This window comes from Podospora bellae-mahoneyi, chromosome 5 (genome assembly GCF_035222275.1).
Source record: "Podospora bellae-mahoneyi strain CBS 112042 chromosome 5, whole genome shotgun sequence".
Lineage (NCBI taxonomy): Eukaryota > Fungi > Ascomycota > Sordariomycetes > Sordariales > Podosporaceae > Podospora > Podospora bellae-mahoneyi.
The window spans coordinates 1130268-1154792 of record NC_085884.1 but is presented as its reverse complement, the minus strand read 5'-3'; the positions used below and the strand labels follow the sequence as shown (position 1 = coordinate 1154792).

The window sequence follows — 24525 nt, the reverse complement described above, 5'->3', positions numbered from 1 at the left end:
TCCTTGTGGACATCAACCAAGCACCATTTCTCGAACCTGATGCTCCTCATATCTGAAGAGAACAAGTTGATCCTGTTTCACACAGGCTTTGGACAGACGCAACGATATATCTGCCCTCTAACATTGGTATCAGGAATTTCTCTATCAGGAACTGATCCCACAAACTTGCTTCACTTCCAGCGCCTGGAACCATGCATCAAAGCCATTTTTGCTGTTCATATTGATACCAGCAATATCTGAGGGGAACTTGCCATATAGCCTCAACTGGCCACTCCACCCTGATCTGTCCTCCAACTTCCAGACTCTGTTGTGATAAGCACCATACCGAACTGCAGCATTCTCCTCCTTGTCGCACTCCGGCTCGCTGATGCTGCGAAGATTCCCGATCGGGGCGACCTGCGCAGGAGCTAAGACAATACCCCTCAGAATGAACCTCTCCGCACCATTGATGGCATCATAGAACAAACTTGCTTCGAGCTGGAGCTCTGCATAGCGCTCTTTTAGTGTGTAATCGTGCAGATGGAAGACGAACTTGCAGGGAAAGTGACCCGGGCTCTGAAAATGCTTTTCTCTTACATGATGACAGACGTGGCGGTCCTCTAGTGCGTAGAAGAACTCTGGAGCTACTGCTTGAAATTCGAAAGTACTATCTATCTATCCTGAGGTTAATGATGTTAGCGCTGGGATGGTGCTGATTGATTCTGCTTAACAAACTGTGCCTTTCCCCGAGTTTCAGAATTACCCTCCTTTGCCAATTGAGATTCCTTATTCCCCTCTCATCGCTTGTTTGTTCGCTAGGTGTTTGTGACTCATGGTCATGAATCTGTAACAACCAGTGTAGACAATCGGCCCCTTTTTACTCTCCTCCATCTACGTATTGAACAGAGCCTCTCGAAACTACCGGGTCCTTTTGTCGGCTGTCCACACCAAGCCTAAGGAGGTCCGGCCGGCTATAGTGGCCAACAATATCCAAGAAACCCCGAGCTGTGACGCAGTTCGTCCAGTCCAAATCAGCAAATATGATACCTCCCAGAGTATCAAGGTCAACACCAGTAGTCCCCAAATACTTTATACCATCAGGTCCATTACCAAGACGCTTAGTCAAGCGTCTACCATCAGGTCCAATGACACAACTGTGTCCACCACCAGGCTTTGAGCAAACAATTCCCTGCCGCGTCCGAAGCAGGCTAATGCTCTGCTGTTTGCATACAGCAGTGCTGTGAAGCACATAGGCTGCACTCTCAATGGCGTACGATTGGGATAGATTATGCGCACCCTCAGCCGTCATGCTCCACAGACCTCGATAGCAATTCCAGGCCTAGAGGACACTAGGGTGGCTAATGAGATGAACTGAGATAAGATGACCCTCGATTTATCCCATCCCATGGCTCCGGACCTTCGGCTCATCCCACAACCCGCACAGTTTGGCTCATCTCGCTGGCTCATGGGACTTCCGGGGGTTTTTCCGGCCCGATATCTTGGCAGGATTATTCGCCACAGAGCCACAAGCCTCACCCTCACCCTCACCCTCACACAGGCCACAACCCTCACCACCAAAGGTCCAAAAATCACCACTTTTTAGTAGCCAAAAAAAGGCTCAACAATATACCCTTCGTCTTATGAGACGTGAGACAAGACGGGGGGTCGTTTTGGCTTGTCCCACGGGAAAATGAGGCAATTTTGGCCCATCCCACGGTCCAATTCCATAAGATTGGATGAGAGCGTCCCATCTCATTAGCCACCCTGGGGGACACAGGCGGCCACATGGCAACATGAATCGTTTCGCCCTGGGAGATGGTGTGGTACCTGAGGAGCGGCTGTGTGTGCTCCCAGGAAGCGAGACATCCCACTTTGACCATGCCGTGGTAAGGGCCAAAGTAAATCTCGGCAACGTTGTCGAAGTCGTTGCCGGATCCGTCGCCAAAGATGGTGCGCTCCATATGAGTTGACTTGATCTTGCGTCGGTGCACGAGGACTTCGCCCTGGGGGGAAAATGATGGCCTGGGAGATGTAGAGACTGTGGGTAGGCTTTGTTCGGCAAAGTCAAATACCGCAGCAAATGGAATGTTCTTCGGCGGTCGCTTGGACACGGTCCATAGCTTCTGATTTGACTGGGAGGGCATTGCAGACGTATCGTGTGTATAGTTTATGGTCGACTGACCGAGCCCTATTTTGAGTTACAGAGACATCATTTGTTAGAAGTAGGTAGTTTAAAAGGGTCGAAGAGCAAGAGAGCTTACCAGCTCCACGGAGGGTACCCAGGAGCCCAGCGGTCGGGCAATGCGACAAGCTTGGCACCACCAGCGGCAGCCTCGGCGCTAAGACGACATGATTACTCAATGGTGGCCATCATTTCGAGGAAGACGGGCTCCGCCTGGATGACTGCGACCCGAAATGGTGTTGGCATGGTGAACGGCAGCTAATGACGGGACCCCTCACTACTGGAGCTTCGATTGTTTCAGGGTATTAAGCAAAGAAGCAAAGATGGGTGATGAAATACTCCATGATTTGGTCAGATATATCCTGGGCATCTTCAAGCAAGCACCACAGATGTTGTCGGCTTCTGTTCCTTCCCACGAGCGGGTTTCCCAAACACTTCGCAGTTGGTCGTCGCCGTCATTGGGGCGCATCTCGGGCAAGAAGAACTTGGCTGTGATCCGCTCAGGACAAGACTGGCTTGACACTTCTCCGGAAGAGAGAAAGTTGTACCTCGAAACAATGCATCCAGTTCTGATTCATGAAGACTTTTATCACCCCTGCAGCCAGGGCGGCTGACAAAGACCAGACTTTCGGGCTGGCCCCTTTTGACGACCTTGCCTCTCCTGAGCGCTGGTGCAATGAGCACCGGACCCACCTGGCGATATTCGGTGGTTTTCATCAGTACGGGAAAAGGTCAGGATGTCTTTTATGAAGTGTTAGTTCCTGAGCGTGGCCAGGAATTCTTTGAGTACATCGACTGTTATGACACGACGGGGATGTCGAGTACGGCTAGGGCAGAGTGATAACAACTTTTGCAGTAAAACCCATCGGGTCTGGTATCATAAATGTCATTGATACATACCTATCGTATACAACCACGACAAGATTATAAAGCATGAGCAGGAAACTTCTCACCCTCCGACCCCCTCGAGTGTCCTCTTTCCAAGTCCCCTCTCCCAGCAGATCCATCCACCGACTGCACTGTCGACGCCTGCCTCCTCATTTCAGGCAGATCAATTCCTACCTCCTCGTCATACTCCACCACCGCCACCGTCCCATGTTCCTCATCCTTCACAACCCCAACCTGCCTCACACTCGAGAACCGATTCCCACCAGAACTCCCCAAACTCTCAAAAGTCCCCGACCGGACCCTCTCCCCATCACCACCTCCACTCCTCACTGTCCCCGTCCCCCTACCCCTCCCAAAGGTCCTCAAGTAATAATTCCCCCCCTGTCCCGACCGCTGCCTCTTGCTCCCCCCAACAGTGATATCCACCCCCAGCCCCCCCAAGCACCGTTGAAACACCCCCTTCATAGCCGGTACACAAGCCGCCAACACCCCCAAGAGCTGCTCCAACGCAGTCCAAGTACAGATACTAACCCCCATAGCCCACCAATCATCCACCTCCGCCGTCGGGTCCCCCCAATCCTTGATGATAACCGTCTTGACAATACTGCTCACACTTGCCAACAGCCCCATCCCCATCAGCACGCAAACAAACACCCTCTCCCTCAACGGCCTGTTCAGCTTTCTCAAGAAAGTTATCGGTGTCAGACTCAACAGCAGATCGGTCGTGATGTTGATCCCCGAACCTAAATCAGAAACGGCCTTCATTATCTCCACCGGTACACACCTCCCACCGGGGGTCAACACATCCCAAGCCGCCTGCAACGGCTGGCACGCGATAGCCAGGCAGAATATTGTGTTGCCTATCCCGTAGATGGCCAGGATGACGATGATGGTGTACAAGAATACCCTCCACTTTCTTTCGGAGCCTCGGATTCGTAAGAGTGTAAGCGCAATCGAGATCTTGATGCACGTCATGGCCAACCCCCAGACGGGGATGGCGAGCCAGGAGTGCTTGCCGGCTTCGGTGCCGCGGGAGAAGGGGATGTAGCCTGGTTTGGGGACCATGAGCGGGAAGAGGAGGGACCAGTCTGCTATTGCTAGGATCTGGACATATATTAAGGTTAGCAAGTGCTGTATGGAGATGAGAGAAAAGGGGAAAGGAAGGAAGGAGGGAAGGAAGGAAAGAAGGGCCTACGAAGCCAATAATGATGAACCAGTCGTCCAGACCCATCTTGAACACAGGAAAGACCCGTTGGTAGATACGCGTGAAGAAGGTGATCAGACACAAGGCCATCAGTATTGAGGTAACGCCGATGAAGGTCTGGGCAAGGTGCGCCGCCCGTTCGGTAACAGGAATGCCCGGAGGTAGGCCATCTGGCGGTGGCGGCGGCGGCGGAGGCGCATCAGTCGGGGTAAGCGCTGACATCGTGCTGGTTTGTCGTCGTAAACTTGCTATCAGTCAGAAACAAAAGAAACAAAGCATCAAGTAAAAACTTTTTTTTAAAAAAAACAAGAAATCACAGCGGGATAAACAACTTCAGCAAGGATAGGGGGCTCCTCCCCTTAATGAACTCACTCAGGCGACCCGTCCTATAATCAAGACCCCTCTAGAACTCACAAGCTAGAAGCCTGACAAGCTCACCCAATTCCCGATATTTGCGATCGTCCCTCCTTCCGCTCCCTGGAAGCTTATTCGAGACAAATGTACCGCATACCCCAGGTTCCAGATCTCAGACAATTTGATAGATCAAATGTCAATGCGCCCCCCTTTCGCCGGGTCCCCTAATCCCCTCCCCAGAGATGAACCATTCAGGCGGAAATCTTGGAAAAGGTTGCTGTGCGCACGGGCAACCCACAAAAGTTCCCCAGCCCGCCCGGTAGCAAAATCTGGTCTTGTCAAAGTCTATCTCGCAACGTGACTGGCAGGAGGAGCGGCATGTTACCAAGCGAGTAGCTGATATATACCTGCATGCATGCATATTTGCTGCATCATCCATCGGTTTAAACGAGGTGTCAAACTTGGATACAACTGGATGTACAACACGGGACGATGTTGACAGGACCAGGGCCCGAGCGCAAAAGCTTGACCGTTCCTTCAAGACAGACGGACGGGATGAGTTCTGCCAGCAGATCAATATTCGCTTTCCGCCCCCTGTTGACAGCTTCAACGACGGAACTGAGCTCTGGTGCGACAGCGCCTCAGGAGGAGCAAACAACACGCTCTCAGACTCAGGCTGCCGGCAGTTATCATCTTCATATACATCCATCTCGCGTAAGTTGAGTGGGCGGGGGCCGGCCAATCTATCCGGCGTATGAGAAGACAGAGCTTACCAGGGATCAGCGTATCTTTGAGCAAATGTATAGATTGCAACCTGAATTGAAGTAATGAGTCTTGAGTGTGAACATGAAGAGTTTTCTTATTCGGCGAGATGCGTACAGATGTTGATCGACAAGACCTTCACAACCGGGGCACACCACCGTTACCCCGCAAAATGCCACCAAACACAGTAATTCGACCACTCCCTACCACTATAAACACCCAGAGCCAGCAAATCTTAGTTTTTCTTAACAATAATCCAGCATATCGCCGCCAGCTGCGGAGGGCATCACTGGGAATGCTTCGTTAAACGAGCCATACTGAAGGAATCATCGGTCAGATATCAAGGAGATTGCACGTACCTTTTGCGCAAAGCTCTGAGAGCAAGCCATAGAACCCCAACAGCCAATGATAATTCCCACAATCAGGCCGCTCAAAGCGAATATGATCATGTGTTTGAATACTGGTCGCTGTCGGCTTCGTACCGACTTGGGCGTACTTGGAAACGTGACCCAGCACCGAACAATGGTAGTCGAGGGAAGTTCAGCAGGGGCGTGAGCTGGCTGAAGGGTAGTGACGGTATCTGTAACATTTTTCGTCGTAGGATCTCGAAGTTCTACGGTTACCGCCTTGATTGGTTCGGTGGTACTGTGGACCGTGGTGACTGTGCCGTGGAGTGTTGTGACGGGGCATGAGCAAGTGATCTTGGGAGGAGCAGGAGAGCAGCGGATGCTTTTGCAAGCCTTGCAGTGAGTGGAAGACATTGTTGCTGATGCCGGTTGACTTGTGGACTGTTGGTGAGGTGTTGTTCTGGATGTTGTGGGAGCTGTTGTGAGAGCCTGAGGAGCGAGACAAATCAGTCCCGCAATGTGCATGGGACCAAAGGTCCGTTGTTCCTTCCATGTCGGGGTCGTCCACTGCCACTGCTGATCGGCCCCGAGACAAGTCTTTGGAAGGTACAAGGGGGTAATTATCCACTCGCTCTTTCCTAGATGTCTCGAAAAATAGTTGTCACTCTCACAGAGGTAGGCATCATGCTTTGACCAATGGTTAGTAAGCCTGGCTTCACGTTCTGACCTTCAGCTTCAAAGCGGAGTCGAACGATAGGTGCATTTCTTTTGGCTTCGGTAGGACTGCTCTGTGATCTGTTTCAGTATAGTATCTACGCCTATGCTTTGCCATCCGGTGCCGTTTTCGAGAAGAGCCGGCGAGTTACGTTGTCGCGGGCTATGCAAGTGCGCCCAGGCATTCATGGTAAGGTCGCAAGGCAACAGTCATCACGCCAAATTTCGCTCTGGAATGCAAATCCTATCTACCTGTTTGTCACCTTCCGGCCTTTCCTCCTCTTTGCTATCCCACTGAATGAGGAGTCTGGAGTCACCCCTTGCTGCTCAGCGATGCTCGGTTGGCGATCCTGCTCGCCAGCAGAAGGGGAGCCGGCACCCGACTGCATCAGGTTTCCTAAATCCTGGGAAAGCCTGGTCGCCTCAGAAAGTGGTGGGACATCCAAGTCCAAATCCGACGGCAACTTATGGATGGCAGAGCAGATGTTCTCGAAATGCTTGGGCATCCATGTGTCGTAGACATTCTTCTTGAATCGATATGCCATCCATTTGCCCTGTCCGTCAAGTGTAGTAAAGTCAAATTTGTGAATCGGCTGGCGGTAGTACTTGATGCCTTCCCCGGCTATGACCGGGTAGTGGCCGTAAATCCGGACTGAGATATGGTCATGCGAGACGGAGAAGGCGAGGATCTCCCGGTTAACCTCATCCTCGCGATGTACAGCACGGAAAAGCTCGACAATGGCCCGCACCGCAAGGGTCATACTGTGGGCGTTCTATCGGTCGGCGATGTCGAGCCCCGCGGCGCCGCACTTCACCTCGCAAGTCAGCAACGGGAAGTACATATAGTACGTGGCCATAAAGAAGGACTGGTCCCCGGCGATAAAGTCGCCAATAAAGGGCGATAGCTTGGCGAGCTGGTCATCGGTAAATGCGTCTCGTTTGAACCCAACGGAGTAGTCAGGCTGTGGACGGGTGCCGGTGAGGGGGATCGAATTGTCCCACCCTTCGTTAACGCTCTCGATAAGACGTTTATAATTCTTTTTTCGAAGTGCGAGCGATTCCGCCGCAGGAACGATAAGCCTTGAGATGTCTTGAATGATCCTCGCCTCATTCTTATTGTGGAGGTTACGACAAGCATCCACAAAGATATCGTCGTCGAAGAGCGTCTCCTTAGGGACCGGCTGTAATGTTGTGTCGAGGGAAATCTTTTGCCATTCCAGACTCGCTCAGGGGGTGTCGCAATAGCAAGAGGCACCCCACCTTCTTTGCTGTTCATGTTATTTTCAGTTACACGCTGGTCGAAAATGGAAATCAGAAATAAAATCGGCGGCCAAAAGATACTTGGGCTTCAGATCAATGCAAATCGCGTCACGGGCTGAGCCCTGTGGTGGCCTCGGCAACCCGCGGCTGTGGTGGAACTACCGGGTAGCGCGTGGTCATACCGACAACCCCTAATGAAGCTATTCCCACTTCGCGGGTAGCACGTGCGCTCCCAAACCCATCTAACAGCCTCCAGAAGCGAAATCTGTCAAGACCCTTATCAAGCATTCCGACTAGTGCGCAAATGAAGCCCTGCCCAATTTTTGGTGAGCGGTGATGGGGTTATTTGGGTTGTGATTGAGACCTGATTGATGTTGGATCAGGTCTATGGATGGTCATATGACGCAGCAATATGGAACCAACCAGGATCTGTGCCAATGTGTCGATACGACATATTACAACCGTCAACGGAGTTCATGGCTTAGCTAGCCCGCTAGATATGACGTGTGGCTACAACGCGCAAAGCTTGGTAGGGTCAATGGAACGTCGGTTAAGCACAAATCGGGCAACTCACTGGGGACGCATTGTCGACTTGCTCCACACTAGAGGTGAATACGAGTGCCCAGTCCACCGATCATCATCATTATCGCTTTGCACCTAGGTATTTGCACCGGTAGTTAAATGCTGCGGTTCTTCCTGCTTTATTTCTCTAGTAGTTTCACTTTCACTTGGACTGAACAGCTTTCAAACCACATATTCAATTCACGGCACTCCAGCCCGGTAATTGCCAAAATGAAGCTCTCACTTCTTGCACTGGCCAGTGCTGCCTCCGCGGCCGTCATCACCACGCGCGATGTTGTTTTCGAAGCCCGCAACTTCACCGCCAGCTGCGTCCCTCACAGCGCCATGTGCTTGTAAGCATTCCGCCCACCTCCCTATCCAACACGTTAATATTAACACGAGACAGCTACTCCCTAAATGCCTTCATGCCTGGAACCATGGACACCCTAGGCTATGATTGCACCGCCTCCGGTGTGGGCGGACCGGGAATCCTCCCCGAGATACAAGGCGGCACCTGCCCTCCCTCATCGCGTACTTTCGACGTCGTCCGAAACGAGACCGGCATGACCGTCATCGTCAGCGTTCAAGTATCTCCTCTTAGCTACACCAGGGGCGCGCATTTCATTCCCAACGAGCAGATCCAGGTCATCAAGGGCGTTACTCCGACTGGGGATTACACGGCCTATGTTGGACCCAAGGACTTTCCGCTGGAGAGGATATGGTAGTAGTGCAGGGATGATGGACGCTGAATGCGGGGCATAGGCTTGCAAGATGCTCGTGTTCAATCATTTCTCAGAACGCATCAGGGGTTTTCTAAACCGCACTGCGGTTATGTCTATTTCAATTCTAGCAGCATCAAGCCACATAGCTACACCAAGTCAAAAGCATTACCCAACGCCATGCTGTTCCCCAACACCGTCCAATGCAAAGCCCCAACTCCTAGCTAAAGCACCAACAGCACCACTTAAGCCTGCGTGGTAGCGCAATCACCACCTCCCAACCCACCACTGCAGAGACGGGTGCAGCCGATGCCGAGATCAGCGGTCTTGATGCACTCGTCGTTCTTGACGCGGGTGATGAGATCGCCCTTGCAGTTGGGACCCTCGCTGTCCTGGTAGGCGAACCAGACATCGGAGAAGGAGTCGGTCCTGATGGACTTGATGTCGGAGGGGATGGGGGCATCACCGGTGGAGAAGCCGTTGAAGACCTTCTTGTCGACTTCGGTACCGCTGTGAGAGATTTGTTAGGGGGGTTTCACCTGGTGATGGGGGTTAGGAACTTACCAGTTCTCATCGCTGAACATCTTGGTGGCAGCGCCGAAAGCAGTGCTGGCGCAGCCGGCAATGAGGAGGATGGTGGTAGTGGCACGCATTTTGGATGGTTGATTAGAAGAGTTGGTAAAAGTGGTTTGTTGATGTGTCGTGAGTTTGCTGTGTTGTGTTGTGATTGTGTTGCTGTTGTTGTTGTTCTGATCTGCCGACTTTACGAAGAGGAACGGATCATTTTATGTCTTCCTGACGATAGTACAGTTCCATGTTTAGATCTGTGTTATCTCCATTCGGAACGGTTGACCGATTACAAGCCGTAGTATCAGGCTATAGCCATGGCTCTCCCAGGTCTCTGGACAGCTCCCGGGAGGCTAAGTGTTTCTCGGTTTCCTCGGGTCATGACCTGTGAACCCTGTGGCTGCAGCGCATTGTGCAGTTAAGAATCAGCAATGAATGCGTCAAAACAACCTCGAACTTGCATCATCTGTTCCGTCGGCCGTATAGGTCCAGGCTTGCCTGCTTGGCTAACCTGTCTGGTGCCAGCGGTAGACCTGAGGCCTGTAACAGGTATGATAGGATGCCTTTGGCGGCCATGATGATGTTTCACAGCCTATATTTGGAATTGTCCAATGCCAGACGACCTCGGACTTGATATCTCGCACTCAGAGTCGTCTGAAGCCGTGAAGGAACCTGATTTGCAGCGGCCCGCAACGAATCCGACGACGCGGCCGAATTCGCGGCCGCCCATGCGGCCTTTGTCGATCGGATATTGTAAATTGATTGAGAACATTATCAGCAGCTCCTAGTGTTATCAGATGGGATCGTTGAATGGTGGCCACCTAGTCAAACTCTCGACAAACCCCGTCTTCGACACCCAGATGTGTGGCCCGTGCGCACCCTCCCTTGCCAAGCCCCTGAGCCCCTGAGCTCAAGAGCTCTTGGGCTCAAGGCACCCATCAACGCAATTCAATTCAATCTAGGGCCAAGATTGGATTGAATTGAGCACTGGAATAGTGTGATTGAATTGAAACTTGAATTGCGTTGAATACAATTGATCACGGTCTTGGCACCCTGGTAAGTCCCACCCAGTGCTGCCCAGGCCCTATCCGAGGGCTTCAGAGCTAGGGTTATATATAGCTTGTGCCTAATAGCGTGGCTCACTACTAAGGAAAGTGGATATATTAAGGCGCAGTTAATTCTTATTAACGCCATTCAATCTTTCAACAGTGACCTATTGAACACTATTTTGGCCGGGTTGAATTGGGTTGAATTGTGATTGCATTAACTAGAATTGCGTTGGTCGGCGCCTTGCTTGGGCTCGACAAAGTCGACACAGGTACTTAGTGCTCGATAAAAGTAATGATGGGTGGGACCGAAGTCGAATACGTTTTGACTCTTTCGCTAAACTTCTATGCCAGGAATTCCACCGGAGTTTCCAGTTCTATCAAGTACGTGGAATCCCCTTCCGCCACCATGAGCTTCGCTCGTACTATGTATATATAGTACAGTGGTATCACCAAAGTGCTGGCACAGTTGCGGGCACCAGTCAGATCTGCTCAGAGATTGAGACAGGCACACAGCTTGCGTTTCCGGTGTCGATAATGTGGACTTCTCAGGCTGCCTAAGATTCCCAAACCCCGCACGACTTCTCGTTCATTCTGTCAACGCCGTCGTCGACACAATGGCTACCCCAAACGGGGACTTTGACGGCAATGACTTTGCCAACAATCTCTTCACTGATCTGGCACCACTTCTTACATTGTTTGGAGAGTAAGTCACCAAGCCATTTCTCTCCATGAGTATTGGTTGGGCCGACAGCGTGCTCCTGGCTATGGGTCCACTTGGTATTTTAAACATCATTGTCAGCGCTATCCGCATCGCTGGTGATCAAGTACCGATTTCGGACGCGTTAATTGGAAAGTTGTATACCTAACCCGCCTGGCCGCCCAATGATTCTCCGTGTCTTTTCTTTTAGTGGTTTGATAGGACCGTTGCTAACTGCCGAGGTCTGATAAAGCTAAAGAAGACAGGGCCAGTGCCGAGATAGAGCTCCTGTCGTCGACGTCCACCGAAGTGTGCGAACTCTGGACGGGCAGTCGCATTGTGCGCATCCGTGGTTAACCTAAAATGTCCCTAACCCTTTTTGAGGACAGACACAGGCGAAATATTTCCTATCACCAGTGAACAGGACGACGAGATGTTCCAGAACCCGGATGATATTGGCTTTTATTCGCCACCTCTAGAGCCACCGCCGAATCTCAGCCTCAACGTCAGCAGTCCCCCTGTTTCACGAAAACAGATCTGGAAGTGGGCTGCTGTGGGAATTGCACTCCAAACAGCATGTGTGGTTCTCTGCGGTCTCGCTACATACAAATGGAATTGGTCACAGGATACGAATCGCTCCTCAGATTATGGCTATCCATGTTACTTGGCAGGGACCATGATGTTGACTGTCTGGGTCGTGTTGTGTGGACATCTGGTGGACTCAGTCAGCGAAGAACAAAGCTGGCTTTGTCCACCAGAAATGCGACGAAAAGTCCGTATCTTTCGACTGCAGTTCGAGGCTACTGTAAATGATCAGCATTTTGGGACTTATGCCATATTCAATCCCGAGGATAATCCTGACCTCCGTTCATCGTCCTACACAGGATCAAACGACTCAGCCAAGTAAGACTCAGGAGCCTTTAAAACCCGGGCAGTTCTTGGCACGTCAGGACTGATGATATCGAGTTAGGGCCTTATTGATTACAGGGGTCTCTCTGGCCACCGTGGGCTTTGTGGTTCAGTTTGTGGGTCTAAGGGGGTTGCATTGGTCGGCCGCAATCATCCAACTTGCCGTAACATTACTTATGACTACTGTCAGAGCATATGTCAGAAAAGACGTTGCCAAGGGACTTTCCTCCATTCACTTCGAACGGTTAGATGACTGCTGGGCTTTCTTGATCTTAGGTGTCACCAGTCAGAGCGAGTCTGATGAACTCAATGACAGCCAGGTGCAACAGCTGCATGGTGAGCAATGGGGTGTAATTGCCGGCCTTGTCAACAAGGAGGATAGAAACTCTCAAACTCTATCCTACCTCGTCAACCCTCGATACTATGGCCGCCTTCTACACAGTATAAATAATCCGCTCAGAGACAACAACACAATTTCGAAGGTTACATATTAGCTTTCCAGCACTATTTTTAGGGCGGACAAATACGATAATACAACGAGCTGCGGCACGATTGTTGATTTCCTGTTAAATCTTTGGATGGGAGCTCCAGCCTTGCGAGCACCTGATACTCAACACAGCACATTTGCTGACGGTTTGACGAAGGCTTTTTGGCTAATCATCGATTTGCTAAACATCGGGAGTCAACGGGCATTGAGCGATATTAGATGGAAGTCAAAGTCCCCCTTGCACAACTTCTTGTTTGGTGGTCAAATTCAACTGTGATGGATGTTTGACTGTCAATTGAACAGTCGCCCTCCCGTATCTAATGAAGATCACCAGTGCCACCCATCAAGGATGATATTTCCTTGGCGAAGGACACGAGGTTGGTACGGAGAGAGCGTAGGTATCGGAGATGTGTTTGAAGCCCTCTTGGTAGTTTCCACCTACGGCAGATGGGACATCCATCGTACGACAACAGACAAGCGCGTTATAAGCAGCTCTACAAGATTCAGAACTGCTAGAAACGCCAGTAGTTTGCCCGATTGGCTTGATCAGGCAACGTTTCAGGCATATCCAAACACCGACATAAACTGGACATCTGATGGCTACACCAGGGAACCATCTTGTTGGGGAATGTTTTTATCATCGTATGCGAGGTAAGCGCAACTGGCTGTTTGCAAAAGTATATCGTTTCGTACATCTGACTTTCATTACGATCTACAGCGATATTTCACAATTACAAGACGACGACCTTCCAGAGGAAAGATCGGAAATTGAACGACGGCCGCTCCCCGGTATTCCCGCTGATGAGGTCATGACCCTGGTCAAGATCCGGCGCGATTCTTTAGTGCATGCGTATGCTATGGAGCTGTTCTCCCTCTTCATCTTTGCCCTAGCGGGTCATATCAGGGAAGTCAGAGGGACAACAACCAGACTGACGCCCCATGGACAAACCACAGCAAGCAATCAAAATGGTGGAAACGGCCGGAGTGAGCCAGGGAAAGCCAATACGACAACACCCAGACAGTTCGAGAATTCGTTATTTGAAGCATTGGCCAAAATTGCTGTGGACACCGGAATTTGCCCGACTCAAGAAGACGCCAGGCTGCTTGTCATTCCCGCGTTTGCTTGGTATGGATTGCTTCCCGAGCCTGAAGACCCTTCCGCGATGAAGACCGATGGACAGCCAGTGGAAGATTTGCCGAACCCGCGGACCGACGTAGAGGAACAGGACAGCTGTGAGGGGGAAAGGGGATCGACCATGCGGTCGAATATGGAGCTCAACATGGAACCTATCCGGCAGGAAGGCCCGAAGCAGAATATTGGTGCGGCAGATCAAATTGAAGAGGGCGACTCAGGGCAGAGGTCGGATGAAACCTCACCTACGTGAGTGAGCCGGTCCGCCCTACGCAACATACGAAAAATCCGAGCTAGAGGGGTTGGACATGTGTTGGATTTCGTCAGACTATTGAGACCGGGCAAAGTAGACCACGAACTAAGATATGCCTAGCTATGAGTGCCTACTCCCAGGCTCGTTCAAACATGTTACCTACAACACTCGTGACTTAAACACCCTCCAACTCCCAACTCTGCCAATCTTTCCACCACCACTTACTCCCCTCGTCGACCCGCGGCCAGAGGTACCTAAAATGCAACGGTAATCCACCCTTCTCCTCGACCTTCAGCAGTTCGTTCTCCCAATATTCCTGCAAGATTCTTTGCCGTGTTGACATCTCCCCCCTGACCTCCTTCACCTTCACAACGCCAGAACCATCACCGCTGCGTCCACCACCACCAAGACACCTGTCAACAAGCCACTGCTTCCGAAGTGCGTGCATCAATGACGCCATCTCATCGTTTTCCCGGCCTACCGGATCCTCCCGGCAGGGCCAAGAATCATCACTGAAATGGCGCTGCTCTTTGGCCTTACGGACATTACGGACACTCAAATTGCAACCCCTAGTGCGCACTATCATTCTTGGCAGTTTTGGAGAGGAAGCCGCCACGACATCAAAGATCTGCCTTGCCCACTTTCCATCAATCGCCGAGTTGACCATCACGTCCAGAATGTTTTGGCTGAAGGTGAAGCCTGGGTCTCCCTGCTTCAAGACCACCGAATCTTCAGACCATTCCCAGCGATGCTGATTCACCATTCGCATGGTCGGAAGCAACTCCAGTAGATTAAAGTCGTGTCTCAAAATCGCGTCCTCTGTTGATTGAACCTTTGACTGCTCCTTCCGCTTCTTGCGTGGTTCGATAAAGACTACGCTGTGGTAAACTTCATTGTCGCCATCAAACACTTCGAGTCCCGCGTCGAGCGTGAGGGACAGTCGTTCGAGATTAGGGAACTCAGTCCCGGTGGCCTTGTACAATGCGACCTCGTGCCTGTCACCTTTGGAGCGCCTGACTGGGATAGACAGCTTCTGGACGGATGGAAAGATAGCCCCGAGCGCGGCTAGTTCCTCTATGGTTTTAATGGATCCCCCGAGGACATATGGACCTTCCTCGCCCTCCAGGCCAGGCTCAACATAGCCCTCATCCCATTTGACAAAACGGAGGCTCTTGACAGTGTTGAGAGGGCAGGTCCCAGTTTGAAGGTTTGTTAGGGAAGCAGGACGAAACAAGCATCCCGCATGGTCAAATTCTCCAACTTGGGGAACAGTGACGGGAAGTCTCCTAGACCTTCTGAAGACTCGCGCACAATATGCCCGCCTATAGCAAGTGTCGTTAAATGGGGAATGGCCCCTTGCTCTTCACACAGCTGAATTCAGCCGGTGTAGTGACGCATGTCAGGGTCAAACTCTTCAGAGCGCCGAGGTAATCAGAGCGTACTCGCGAGAGTCCAGTATCCTAGGGTTCCTGTCCAGCATCCGTAGCTTGAACGTGTGTAAATGGAGACGAACCGTGTGACTCTTTTCGTGAAGGGCTCGTAGCAAGCAAGGTGCAAACTGCATTGGGCATTGGTAAACAAAATCACCGAGTCCTGATAGCTTAGAGATCAAATCAGCTAAGGGTTGCCACGCCCAGTCTGCGTCGTAAATCACTCTCGCAAGATCTGTGCCGTAGTAATTCCATAGTTCTTCATCCGTGCCAGCGATCTCACCGCCAAACTCTGAATAGTCCGGGATTCCGTGAAGCCTTGTATAATTCACTTCCCAATCCGCGGAGGGAAAGGGCGACGGGTGCCAGGGACAATAGTCATCTTGTCTGTCGCCAGTGCTTTCTCCAGAGCTCAGTCGTTGAAAAAAGCCCTGATCTCTGCCCCGCCAAGAAACTGTCAACAGGTCCGACAATGGCCACAGAGCGGACATGACGAAAAGCATCCTTGGCCTGAAGAAGACGGGTGCACTTCTTCACATGATATGCCAACTCGCGCTGCGAGGTAACCTTGAATCTGAGGTGCCGAAACAGAACTGATTGCGCAGCTTGGTAGCAGTACTCACTACACAAGACAAATGAGAATACGGCTGATGGGTCGTCTTCGTGAAGCATGTCGCAGACCTGAAACAAGACCTCGCGAAGCAATGTGGAGAGCAAGGGGGACATCTCAGCTTGCGCGAGCGCTCACCAAGACATGTAAACGTGCTGGGGAACGGATTGGATTGCGAAATTTGAGCCGGTTGTGTTTTCCCAACAGAAAGGTTGAAGAAATTAAGTTGAACCGGTTCCCTCCATCCCCTGCGGTCCAAAAGTACTTGAGCTGTTCTTGGGTCGGTAGCGATGTCGTCGAAAGTGGAGCTTGGGCACCGACGAACGGACACTGCATAAAATAATACAATGCACAAATGCACAAATATTGAACTGTCAACAAAATTAGCGTGCTTCGAATTTCCGAGTTGTTGAGCAAGTCGCGACAAAGACAATCAAGGTTAATTGTTTTGCAGTCAATCGGATTTATTCATAAAATTGGCACCATTTCCAAGGTTCAGGTTAGTGGGTATCATCTCATGGGTAATTCGGGAGGGGGCGGCAACAATGGCTTATCTGATACCCCTTGTGGGCAAATTCAGCCCTCTACCAACCCCAAACATCTAACTAGAAGCAGTTATAAGTAATATTAGCATGAATACCACCCACCAATAAGTATTCGAGCCTAATCTTTAGTTGCACTGCAAGAAAGGTTATGTTTGCCCTTGCTCACTGACAGTCTCCAAATCCCAACTCTCCCAGTCCTCCCACCACCCTCTCCCACCCTCCTTCCTACCAGGCCACAACTCCCTGAAATGAACCATCAATGAATGTTCCTCAGGAACCCTAACGTTCTCCCACCACCCTTTCCGCTCGTTTAAATATTTTCCCTTATTACAGGCCTCTATACGAATCAACTCTGCCTTGAAAAAAGCCAATCGATCTGTAATAGGAACGCTCTGTGGATCCACCGGTTCCCTTTTTAAACCCTCAGCCCGCGCCCCAATCTCTTTGACCCTAACCCTCTCCCCACTATCATTACAAAGTAGAGTATCAAGTAACCACTGTCTCGTTAGTCCGGTCAATAACGGTCTAATATAACCATCTTCGTCGTACCGGCCATACCCGGTCCCAGTTCCAGCGACATAGCCATTGGACTCTGGCTCGGGGTTATATGCAGATCGAAATCGGATCAAGGCCTTACTACGGACCATCATAGTCTCCAGCCGGGAAGAGGTGTGACAGCTGGAAGATATCGCATCAAAGATCTGACGGGCCAGTTTAGCGTCGAGGGCCGAGTTGACAAAAAGGTCCAGGATGTCGCCGTTCAGAAACGGTGAGTAGCGCCCAATGATGAAGGGCTGTTTGGGGAATGGTAGATAGCTGTAACTCTCGCGTGATTGTACTATCGGATCCCAGCCACCTAGTGGATCCCGGTAGACACCTGGTGCTCCTGAAAGGTGAGTTTGAGCGGGTGCAGCCGGATTAAGAAGTTGAGATGGTAGCCTCTCCACACCGGGCAAGAGTGCTTCGAGGGTCAGTGCCAGTCGCTTGAGCTTTGGGAAGCTCCTGCCAAGGGTCTGGTATAAACGGACCTCATGCTGGTCGCCCTTCGACCGTCGGATGGGCAGAGATAGCGTTTCAACCCCGGGGTACACATATCCAAGAAACATGATCTCCAGTTCAGTCTGAATCGAGCTTGACATCACGCCATTCTCCTCTCCACATCCAAGGTCAAGACTTCGGACTGTCTGATAAGGGGTTATTTCCCCACACCAGTCCGAAAAGGAAGCCACAGACCAATCCCATCCCCGCACGCGCAGGCTCTCGAGATTTCGGAACCCTCTTACAAATTGTTTGACCCTGTCGTATTCCTTCCACGAAGCCGTGAATATGAACTGTATGGACAGGTCGCGCAGTAGAGGAAGGCTCTGAGCCGAAAGCGCATCAATGACCGAATTGTGACTCATGTTTAACAGATGAAGGGCTCGCAGCATACTGAGATCAAGACTCGGATCCATTGCCAGAATCTGACTCACATATGCGCAATCCAAGTTCAAGGTCTTCAGACGAAGGGTGTTTTTCTTGGCTGCGTTTCTCATAATGGCGAGAAGAATATTGTCAGAACGGGTGCCTTGGACGTGAGTATAGTTGCCCATCACCCCAACCTCGTGTAGGTTGGGTACAATTGGCCACCTATCCACCATTTCACAAAAGGCATGCAAGTTCTTTTGTTCCTCGCGAGCCCGTGAATCCCGGCTTCTACTTGAAATCCACCGAGACCAACTGGCAACAGTATCCACAAACCAAAGACTGTCAAGGCAAGGCGATTTAAGCAGGGCCATCTCATGGGGATCAGGGTCCGTCCAGGCGGTAATGGTGTCGTTCATCATGCGCAGTTTAAAGGCGCGAAGGTGAAGTCGAGGTGTGATCTGCGGCATCTTATCATGGAGAGCCTGGAGGAGACAGGGTGGAAATTGAACCTGGCACTTGTAGACGACCTCCCGCAGGCCAGGTAGTCGGTCGAATAACTGGGCCATGGGTTCCCATTCCTCGTCCATATCATAGGCTTCCCTCACGTCTGTGGAGTGGAATTCATTCCCACTGGCACGCTCGCGAAACTCGGAGTAATCGGGAATTCCATGCAATCTTGCGTTGTTGATGTCCCACTGCAAGGAAGGCGCACGCCCGGCGTTCCAATGGTGGAAATGAAACATGTCGTTGTCCTTGTCCCTTTCAGTCAGGTCTGATCGGTAATACCCATCCCTCATGTAAAACTCCTCATCGTAGGAGCCAACAATAGCAACGGAGCGGACGTGCTGGAAGGCGTGATTCCGTTCAAGAACTCCCGTGCATTTCGCTACGTGTTTCTCCAGACGGTTTGGTGTTGTAATGTTGAACGTGATCTTTTGAAATAACGACACTGACGCGATTGTGTGGTATTGCTTGTTGGCCAGTGCAAAGGAGACCAAGCTGGGTCTGTGATCCTCATGTAGAAGCTCGCAAATTTGAAGTACGACTTCGGTCGAGAGTCTGTGTATGCTAGCCATGGATGGCAAAAGGCGGAGGTGATTGCACCTAACAGATGAAGTCCGGAGACAACCAGAGCGGGGTAGTAGGTTACTTTATACGAGGTAGCTGAATGCCAAGCCCCAGCACATGGCAGAGCAGTAGCGTTGGAGGGGCTAGGCAGGCATTAGCGGGGCCGACTCCAAAGGCATTGTAGCCTCAGGTAGTGTCGAGGCCAACATAAAACAAACGAAAGGATATGTGACTCGGACGTCGATAAAAACCAGTTCTTCTTACCTATTCTTATCACTCCGAGTAAAGCTAAGTAGGTACCAACCTACCTTACCTTAACATGCGCTTGCTTGCCTCCCTCCCCACAAAGTAATTGGCACAGCAAAAGCCATCAGTGGGTCTTTTAAATATCTCTAAAGGCCTATTAACTATCTTTCGAGGGCTTGAAATTATTCTCAAAGACCCGTTAAGCATCTTTTAAAGCATAATGACGATCTTTGAAGGCCGTTTATTTAATATTAAAAGAAACATTCTGCTAGTCACTGTTGATCCGTCCCACTCCCTAAACCGACATCGGCCAATGGCCAACTAGCCCAGTCCTCATACCAGCCCTTACTTCCTTCCCTTGTGTCCGGCCACAGAGTCCTAAATTCAGGTAGAAATAAGTCTATCTCACTTACCACCCGCTTGTCCTGTTCACAAAGCCATTCTTGCGCTTTCCTTTGGATCTCCTTGACCATGACCTCCCACTCTTGGTAAAACCTTTCCAGAATCCACTCTCTGGAAAGCGCATTCACAAATACGCGTAGCGTCGGCTGGTACGTCTCAAACTGCAACCAGAGCGGCACTTCTGGAGGTACCTTGAAGTCCTTGCCCCCCTGTGCTCTGACCATCATCGTTTCCAAACTCGGGGACCCAATCGCCTCAACGATCTGTCTCGCAAGCTTTCTATCCACAGCACTATTAACCATGATTTCTGAGGCGTGCTTGTTATTAAACCCCCAGGGTTGTATGTGTGGTCCTCGAATAACGCCTGCTGATCGAAAAATCTGGGACCTGGGCGTAGCGTCAATATCACCGAGGCGTCCAGTGTGAGAGCGAGCCTCTTTAGTCATGGGAAGGTGGAACTAATAACCTTGTTTCTTGCGACCTTATCTCTGTCACCTTTGGAACGCCGAATCGATAGGGAAAGGGTGTTGATTCGAGGATATAGTGCGCGCAGGCGTGCAATCTCGGAAGTGATATGAGCGATGCCCTCGCAAAGGGTACCTGCATATCTGTGCGATGGTCGAGCCAGAGTGATCGGACGGTGCTATGACAAGTTCGACCGACTTCATCGTCATTAGACGCTGTGCTAAGATCGTGTGCAAGTGAAGGTCCACTGCTGCTGAAATCGTCTGCGAGCGAAGCTTTTGTCCAGTCCCAGCCCCTAATTGCAAGCGCCTGGAGGCGCGGCAAGCGCGCGAGGAAGCGCTTCACCTTTTCGAAGTATACCGCGTCTGGTCTCCTCCAACAACGAAAGCTTAGGGTCTTCAGGGCTGGGAGGTGCAAAGATAATAATTTGTTGAGAGCAAATGGGGCCACTGGTGCCGTATGCATAAGGGTTTGAAGACTGCTCAGATCAATAAGCTGAGCCCAGCGCTGGATATAAAAGCCCATGATTCTGTGAGGGTCAATACGGCAGCTCAGCTCCAAGTGTTGGATGGCGACTTGCTGCTTCCTGGCGCCCCTTGGTCCTATATCTTCCGGAAGCCAGCTGGAGCAATAGGGGCAGGGTTGAAGGTATGATGAGGGTATATGGTCAACATGGATATAATCCAAGCGGATCTCGCGCAAATTGGGTGCGAGGCCCTCTGTCGTGAGAATTTGGTCAAGTGTATCTAGCTGACGTCCTATTAAGGCGGTGTTGCTCTCCTGCTCCGGCGAAAGCTTGCCATCGTAGTCTTCCAGCCAGATCGCATGAAGGCAAGGTGATGTGATGAGCGCCAGCTCGTGATAGTCGCGAGTGATCCCGTCAGCCGTGAACAAGTCGTGTTGATCCAGCATTTGCAGCCTGAAGGTGTGTAAATGTAACCGGACGATATGGCTATGTCTCTTGCTATGGAGGGCTTGGAGTAAGCAGGGTGGAAACTGAACCGGGCACTTATAGATGACGTCGATCAGTGCTGGCAGTACCAGGATCCAGTCAGCCTGTGGCGCCCATTTGGCGTCCTCGTTTTACACGGCACAGGCCGTTCTCTTGTGCGCAAAGGCACCACAAGCAAAGTCAGTGTAGTCAGGGATTCCACGGAGCCTGCGATGGTAAATACCCCAGTCGACAGAAAGTGCAGGGCCAAGAGGTTAAGTATGTCCAGCCAGAATAGGTACAAATCATCAGTTGGAATGACTACGGTAAGTCGCTCTCATTGTCAGGCAGAACCTGGCCAGTAACCCTGGTTGAAGACAGTAGAAAGGGGCTAACACGACTTTGGACAGGTGAATCGCATTATATTGCACCAATTCGCAAGAACGCGCTGGCCGCCATGAGAAGCGCTCCTTTGACTATGCGAGCAATATGCCCCACGATGGATGGCGGGCATTTCTGCCATATGTCAGCGACATGTATAGGTACAACATCACGTTATTCGACAAGGAGGGAGTTACATTTTGGTACAGGCCTCATCCTCGGGCGGCATGTGGTATGTTCTGATTCATCTACGTCCGATTCTGTATATACATTTAAGACGACTTTTTGCTAATACCCGCGATAGGGAGTGGAGGAACCACTGGAAACACCGCGTCGCAACAGCAGCTTGAATTCCCTGCCGCTGAGGTGGCCGCGGGCGCTGTTTTCTACCAGGCATAGCCGGCCTCCAAAGGCGCAACTGTCACCGTCAGCATCGGAGGTGTATCGAGCGTTGGAACTTGGAGCGACATACCAGACGGCGGATCTGGTCTTTACCACGGAAATGCCAGTTTCAACGGCCGCACTCGTCCCGTTCAAATCACGCTTTCCCGGGAAGGCAAGACACTTGCCAGCGGTTCGGGCACACCTATCTCGTCCTCTTGCAGCCTCGTCAATTGGAACGCTTGGGTTGGCAACGCCATGTCCGAGACCACCAGCGCCATCCCCTGGCTGCAGAAGGATAAGGTCTGTATCCGCGGAACAGGTGCCAACGACTTTGCGGATCTGTTCGCATTCTCCTGTTCTTACGGCTACTGTCCCATCGGGGCATGTGTGTGCCTCGCTATGGGTACTGAAAGAAAAAAAAACCCCTATACGGGCGTCGTCGCATTCCCGGTCGCCGGTCGGAGTGCCGACTACGCAAGTCTCTGTTCATTCAATTGCAATCTAGGCAAGATTGGAGACAAGGGTTGCCCATCAAACATGTGTGGTACTTCAGAAGTACCACTGGCCATCCCGACTGTGTCTCCTTTTCTACCATTTACTTGCACAGAGGGTCGAGTATCAGCAGGCTGGGTGGGTCACTGTTCCTACGCGTGCAACTTTGGCTTCTGTCCTACCAATATCTGTACCTGTACCCAGACTGGCGCCCTGAACGTGCCGCCCCCCAAGATCAGGGACACAGTAGGCAGTTCCCTACACCCCAACGTCAACGACTGGGGTCTCTGTGACTTTGCCTGTCCCAGGGGCTACTGTCCCGAAGGGTCATGCAACCAAAGGCCAGCGTCAGGAGGGGGACCGGCAGCACCGATTGCACCCGACATCTGGACCAACCCAGATCCCACCCCCTTGGTTGGTTGCTTGCATCCTTGCAACCTAATACTGCCACCATACACGCTCCGCACGCTCACACCATCACTTGCCAGCCGCTCACCACCACTTTCGTGGGCAGGTGGGCCTCCAATTCGGCGCCCGTCACGATGGTCACCACCATCACCTTCCCAGACAACACTATGACAAGAATTCCTGTTTTCAACATCAACATCACTCAGGCCGCCGTGGACAAAGTCGTGTTCACTGTCACGCCCTCGATATTCTGCATTGCGCCCATCACAGTTAGTCCACGCTAGGGATCACAGTGCCAACCTGGAGCTTGACCTTGATTACCTACTCAATTACATCGACCCCGACGCCATCAACAATTCCCTGGCCGCCCATAACTACCACCCACAAGACCAAAGTTAGCTTCACAAGCACCAGCTCGGTGATGCCAACATGCCAAAGCGGCTGCGGCGATGAGTGTACACGCAACTGCAATGCCTGTGGCGTTGGCGAATGTTCCCGCATGGATTGTTGCAAGAATTGCGGTCGTGACAATCATGACGGTGGTGGTAGCATCGGTGGCGGCGAACTTGGATGCATCGGTTGGAAATGTGCCCCCAATAGCGGACCTCCGCCCGGGCGGAGGCAATGACGACAACCCGTCTTGCACCTCTCGAAGCGCCATTGTCCATACAACAGTCCACTGCAGACTCTATTCGACCTCCACCAAGCTCACCATGGAGACCACCTGCACATCCACCGAATCCTCTACTACCTCTGGCTGCATGAAGCCCGCAAGAACGACAACATACACATCTTCCAACTGCCCCCGAAGAGCATCTTATACGCCGCCGTGGTTTGATTACACAGGGGCGCTGCCGACTCCCGGTGGGCCTGGATGGAATGTGTACACGTGGGTTACGGGGAAGACCTCGACCAAACCGACGGCTCCTACCCCTACCTCCAACCCAAATACCAAGCCCCTGACGAGAGGTCCAATCAACTGCTTCAAGGAAAGTGACTTTCCAGGCCACGCAGATCTTCAGCCCGGTGATCAGGATCGGTTCTCGGTTGACTTTAGTAGTCTACGGAACGGATGGGTGACGATGACACCATCGGGCCCAGGGATGCCCCGATTATGCTTCGCAAAACGGATAGCAAAGGGGTGAGCTATGACTTTCGTGTTGAGTGGGTGGCCGGGTGTGTTACTACTGTGAAGAGGCAGAGTTTTGGTTTCCCGCTGGGGATGTCGCAGAGTTGGATCACTGCTTATTTGTTGGTGAGGGAGAATTATACCAAGGGTGAGTGAATAATCATCTTTGTATTGCTGAGTCTCAATACACTAACAATTGTGGTTCTTGTGCTCAGGTAACAACAGTGGTGTGGGCGGTACATGTCAAGCAGGGTGTCTGTTGTATATCTTTGCGGGTGCAAGAAGTGGATCGCCAGGTTTCCGACTGGCAGCCGAGCCGTTAGCAAGTGTGGCTGGCAATCAGAGCCACTACCTGGTGGGAGAGAATGGCGGGATTGTGATTGATGATCTGAATAAATCTTGATCGGGATGGGCTCAATGCTAAATGAGGAGGACACGTTTGTTTGGAAAAGCGCTTTTTTCATGCCAGTGTAGATGAGCCACGCCAGGAAAGTTTGATTGATTTGTTGTATTGGTAACTTCATAAACCTGTAAAGTATATCTTTCCACTGCTCTTAACCTTG

At 51.5% G+C, this 24525-nt stretch overlaps 13 protein-coding genes across 13 annotated transcripts; 5 read left to right on the top strand and 8 right to left on the bottom strand.

The window, feature by feature from the left end:
• Positions 1-3085: 3085 nt before the first annotated feature.
• QC761_512880 (uncharacterized protein) lies at positions 3086-4475 on the bottom strand (the record flags this gene model as incomplete). The annotated part of the gene is made up of 2 exons (XM_062880446.1): positions 3086-4153; positions 4245-4475. The coding sequence occupies 2 exons, from the start codon at positions 4473-4475 to the stop codon at positions 3086-3088; spliced, it is 1299 nt and encodes a 432-aa protein (XP_062730668.1).
• Positions 4476-5507: 1032 nt separating this feature from the next.
• On the bottom strand, positions 5508-6241 carry QC761_512890 (uncharacterized protein; the record flags this gene model as incomplete). Its single annotated transcript, XM_062880447.1, has 2 exons — positions 5508-5658; positions 5730-6241. The coding sequence occupies 2 exons, from the start codon at positions 6239-6241 to the stop codon at positions 5508-5510; spliced, it is 663 nt and encodes a 220-aa protein (XP_062730667.1).
• A 437-nt stretch (positions 6242-6678) lies between these two features.
• QC761_512900 (uncharacterized protein) lies at positions 6679-7191 on the bottom strand (the record flags this gene model as incomplete). The annotated part of the gene is made up of 1 exon (XM_062880448.1): positions 6679-7191. The coding sequence occupies one exon, from the start codon at positions 7189-7191 to the stop codon at positions 6679-6681; it is 513 nt and encodes a 170-aa protein (XP_062730666.1).
• A 12-nt stretch (positions 7192-7203) lies between these two features.
• On the bottom strand, positions 7204-7706 carry QC761_0076660 (uncharacterized protein; the record flags this gene model as incomplete). Its single annotated transcript, XM_062872789.1, has 2 exons — positions 7204-7611; positions 7653-7706. The coding sequence occupies 2 exons, from the start codon at positions 7704-7706 to the stop codon at positions 7204-7206; spliced, it is 462 nt and encodes a 153-aa protein (XP_062730665.1).
• A 524-nt stretch (positions 7707-8230) lies between these two features.
• QC761_0076650 (uncharacterized protein) lies at positions 8231-9484 on the top strand. The gene is made up of 2 exons (XM_062872788.1): positions 8231-8604; positions 8658-9484. The coding sequence occupies exons 1-2, from the start codon at positions 8372-8374 to the stop codon at positions 8974-8976; spliced, it is 552 nt and encodes a 183-aa protein (XP_062730664.1). The 5' UTR covers positions 8231-8371; the 3' UTR covers positions 8977-9484.
• On the bottom strand, positions 9216-9623 carry QC761_0076640 (uncharacterized protein; the record flags this gene model as incomplete). The annotated part of the gene is made up of 2 exons (XM_062872787.1): positions 9216-9480; positions 9535-9623. The coding sequence occupies 2 exons, from the start codon at positions 9621-9623 to the stop codon at positions 9216-9218; spliced, it is 354 nt and encodes a 117-aa protein (XP_062730663.1).
• A 1577-nt stretch (positions 9624-11200) lies between these two features.
• On the top strand, positions 11201-11452 carry QC761_607440 (uncharacterized protein; the record flags this gene model as incomplete). The annotated part of the gene is made up of 2 exons (XM_062881179.1): positions 11201-11289; positions 11320-11452. The coding sequence occupies 2 exons, from the start codon at positions 11201-11203 to the stop codon at positions 11450-11452; spliced, it is 222 nt and encodes a 73-aa protein (XP_062730662.1).
• A 2036-nt stretch (positions 11453-13488) lies between these two features.
• On the top strand, positions 13489-14064 carry QC761_607442 (uncharacterized protein; the record flags this gene model as incomplete). The annotated part of the gene is made up of 1 exon (XM_062881180.1): positions 13489-14064. The coding sequence occupies one exon, from the start codon at positions 13489-13491 to the stop codon at positions 14062-14064; it is 576 nt and encodes a 191-aa protein (XP_062730661.1).
• A 175-nt stretch (positions 14065-14239) lies between these two features.
• QC761_607445 (uncharacterized protein) lies at positions 14240-15628 on the bottom strand (the record flags this gene model as incomplete). Its single annotated transcript, XM_062881181.1, has 2 exons — positions 14240-15350; positions 15507-15628. 2 exons carry the CDS (start codon positions 15626-15628, stop codon positions 14240-14242), a joined length of 1233 nt encoding a protein of 410 aa, XP_062730660.1.
• Positions 15629-16795: 1167 nt separating this feature from the next.
• On the bottom strand, positions 16796-19132 carry QC761_0076600 (uncharacterized protein; the record flags this gene model as incomplete). The annotated part of the gene is made up of 1 exon (XM_062872786.1): positions 16796-19132. The coding sequence occupies one exon, from the start codon at positions 19130-19132 to the stop codon at positions 16796-16798; it is 2337 nt and encodes a 778-aa protein (XP_062730659.1).
• A 1078-nt stretch (positions 19133-20210) lies between these two features.
• On the bottom strand, positions 20211-21149 carry QC761_0076590 (uncharacterized protein; the record flags this gene model as incomplete). The annotated part of the gene is made up of 2 exons (XM_062872785.1): positions 20211-20452; positions 20486-21149. 2 exons carry the CDS (start codon positions 21147-21149, stop codon positions 20211-20213), a joined length of 906 nt encoding a protein of 301 aa, XP_062730658.1.
• A 1818-nt stretch (positions 21150-22967) lies between these two features.
• Positions 22968-23232, top strand: agn1_2 (Glucan endo-1,3-alpha-glucosidase agn1; the record flags this gene model as incomplete). Its single annotated transcript, XM_062872784.1, has 2 exons — positions 22968-23057; positions 23104-23232. The coding sequence occupies 2 exons, from the start codon at positions 22968-22970 to the stop codon at positions 23230-23232; spliced, it is 219 nt and encodes a 72-aa protein (XP_062730657.1).
• Positions 23233-23303: 71 nt separating this feature from the next.
• Positions 23304-24506, top strand: agn1_1 (Glucan endo-1,3-alpha-glucosidase agn1; the record flags this gene model as incomplete). The annotated part of the gene is made up of 3 exons (XM_062872783.1): positions 23304-23872; positions 23935-24114; positions 24178-24506. The coding sequence occupies 3 exons, from the start codon at positions 23304-23306 to the stop codon at positions 24179-24181; spliced, it is 753 nt and encodes a 250-aa protein (XP_062730656.1). The 3' UTR covers positions 24182-24506.
• Between the last annotated feature and the right edge of the window lie 19 nt (positions 24507-24525).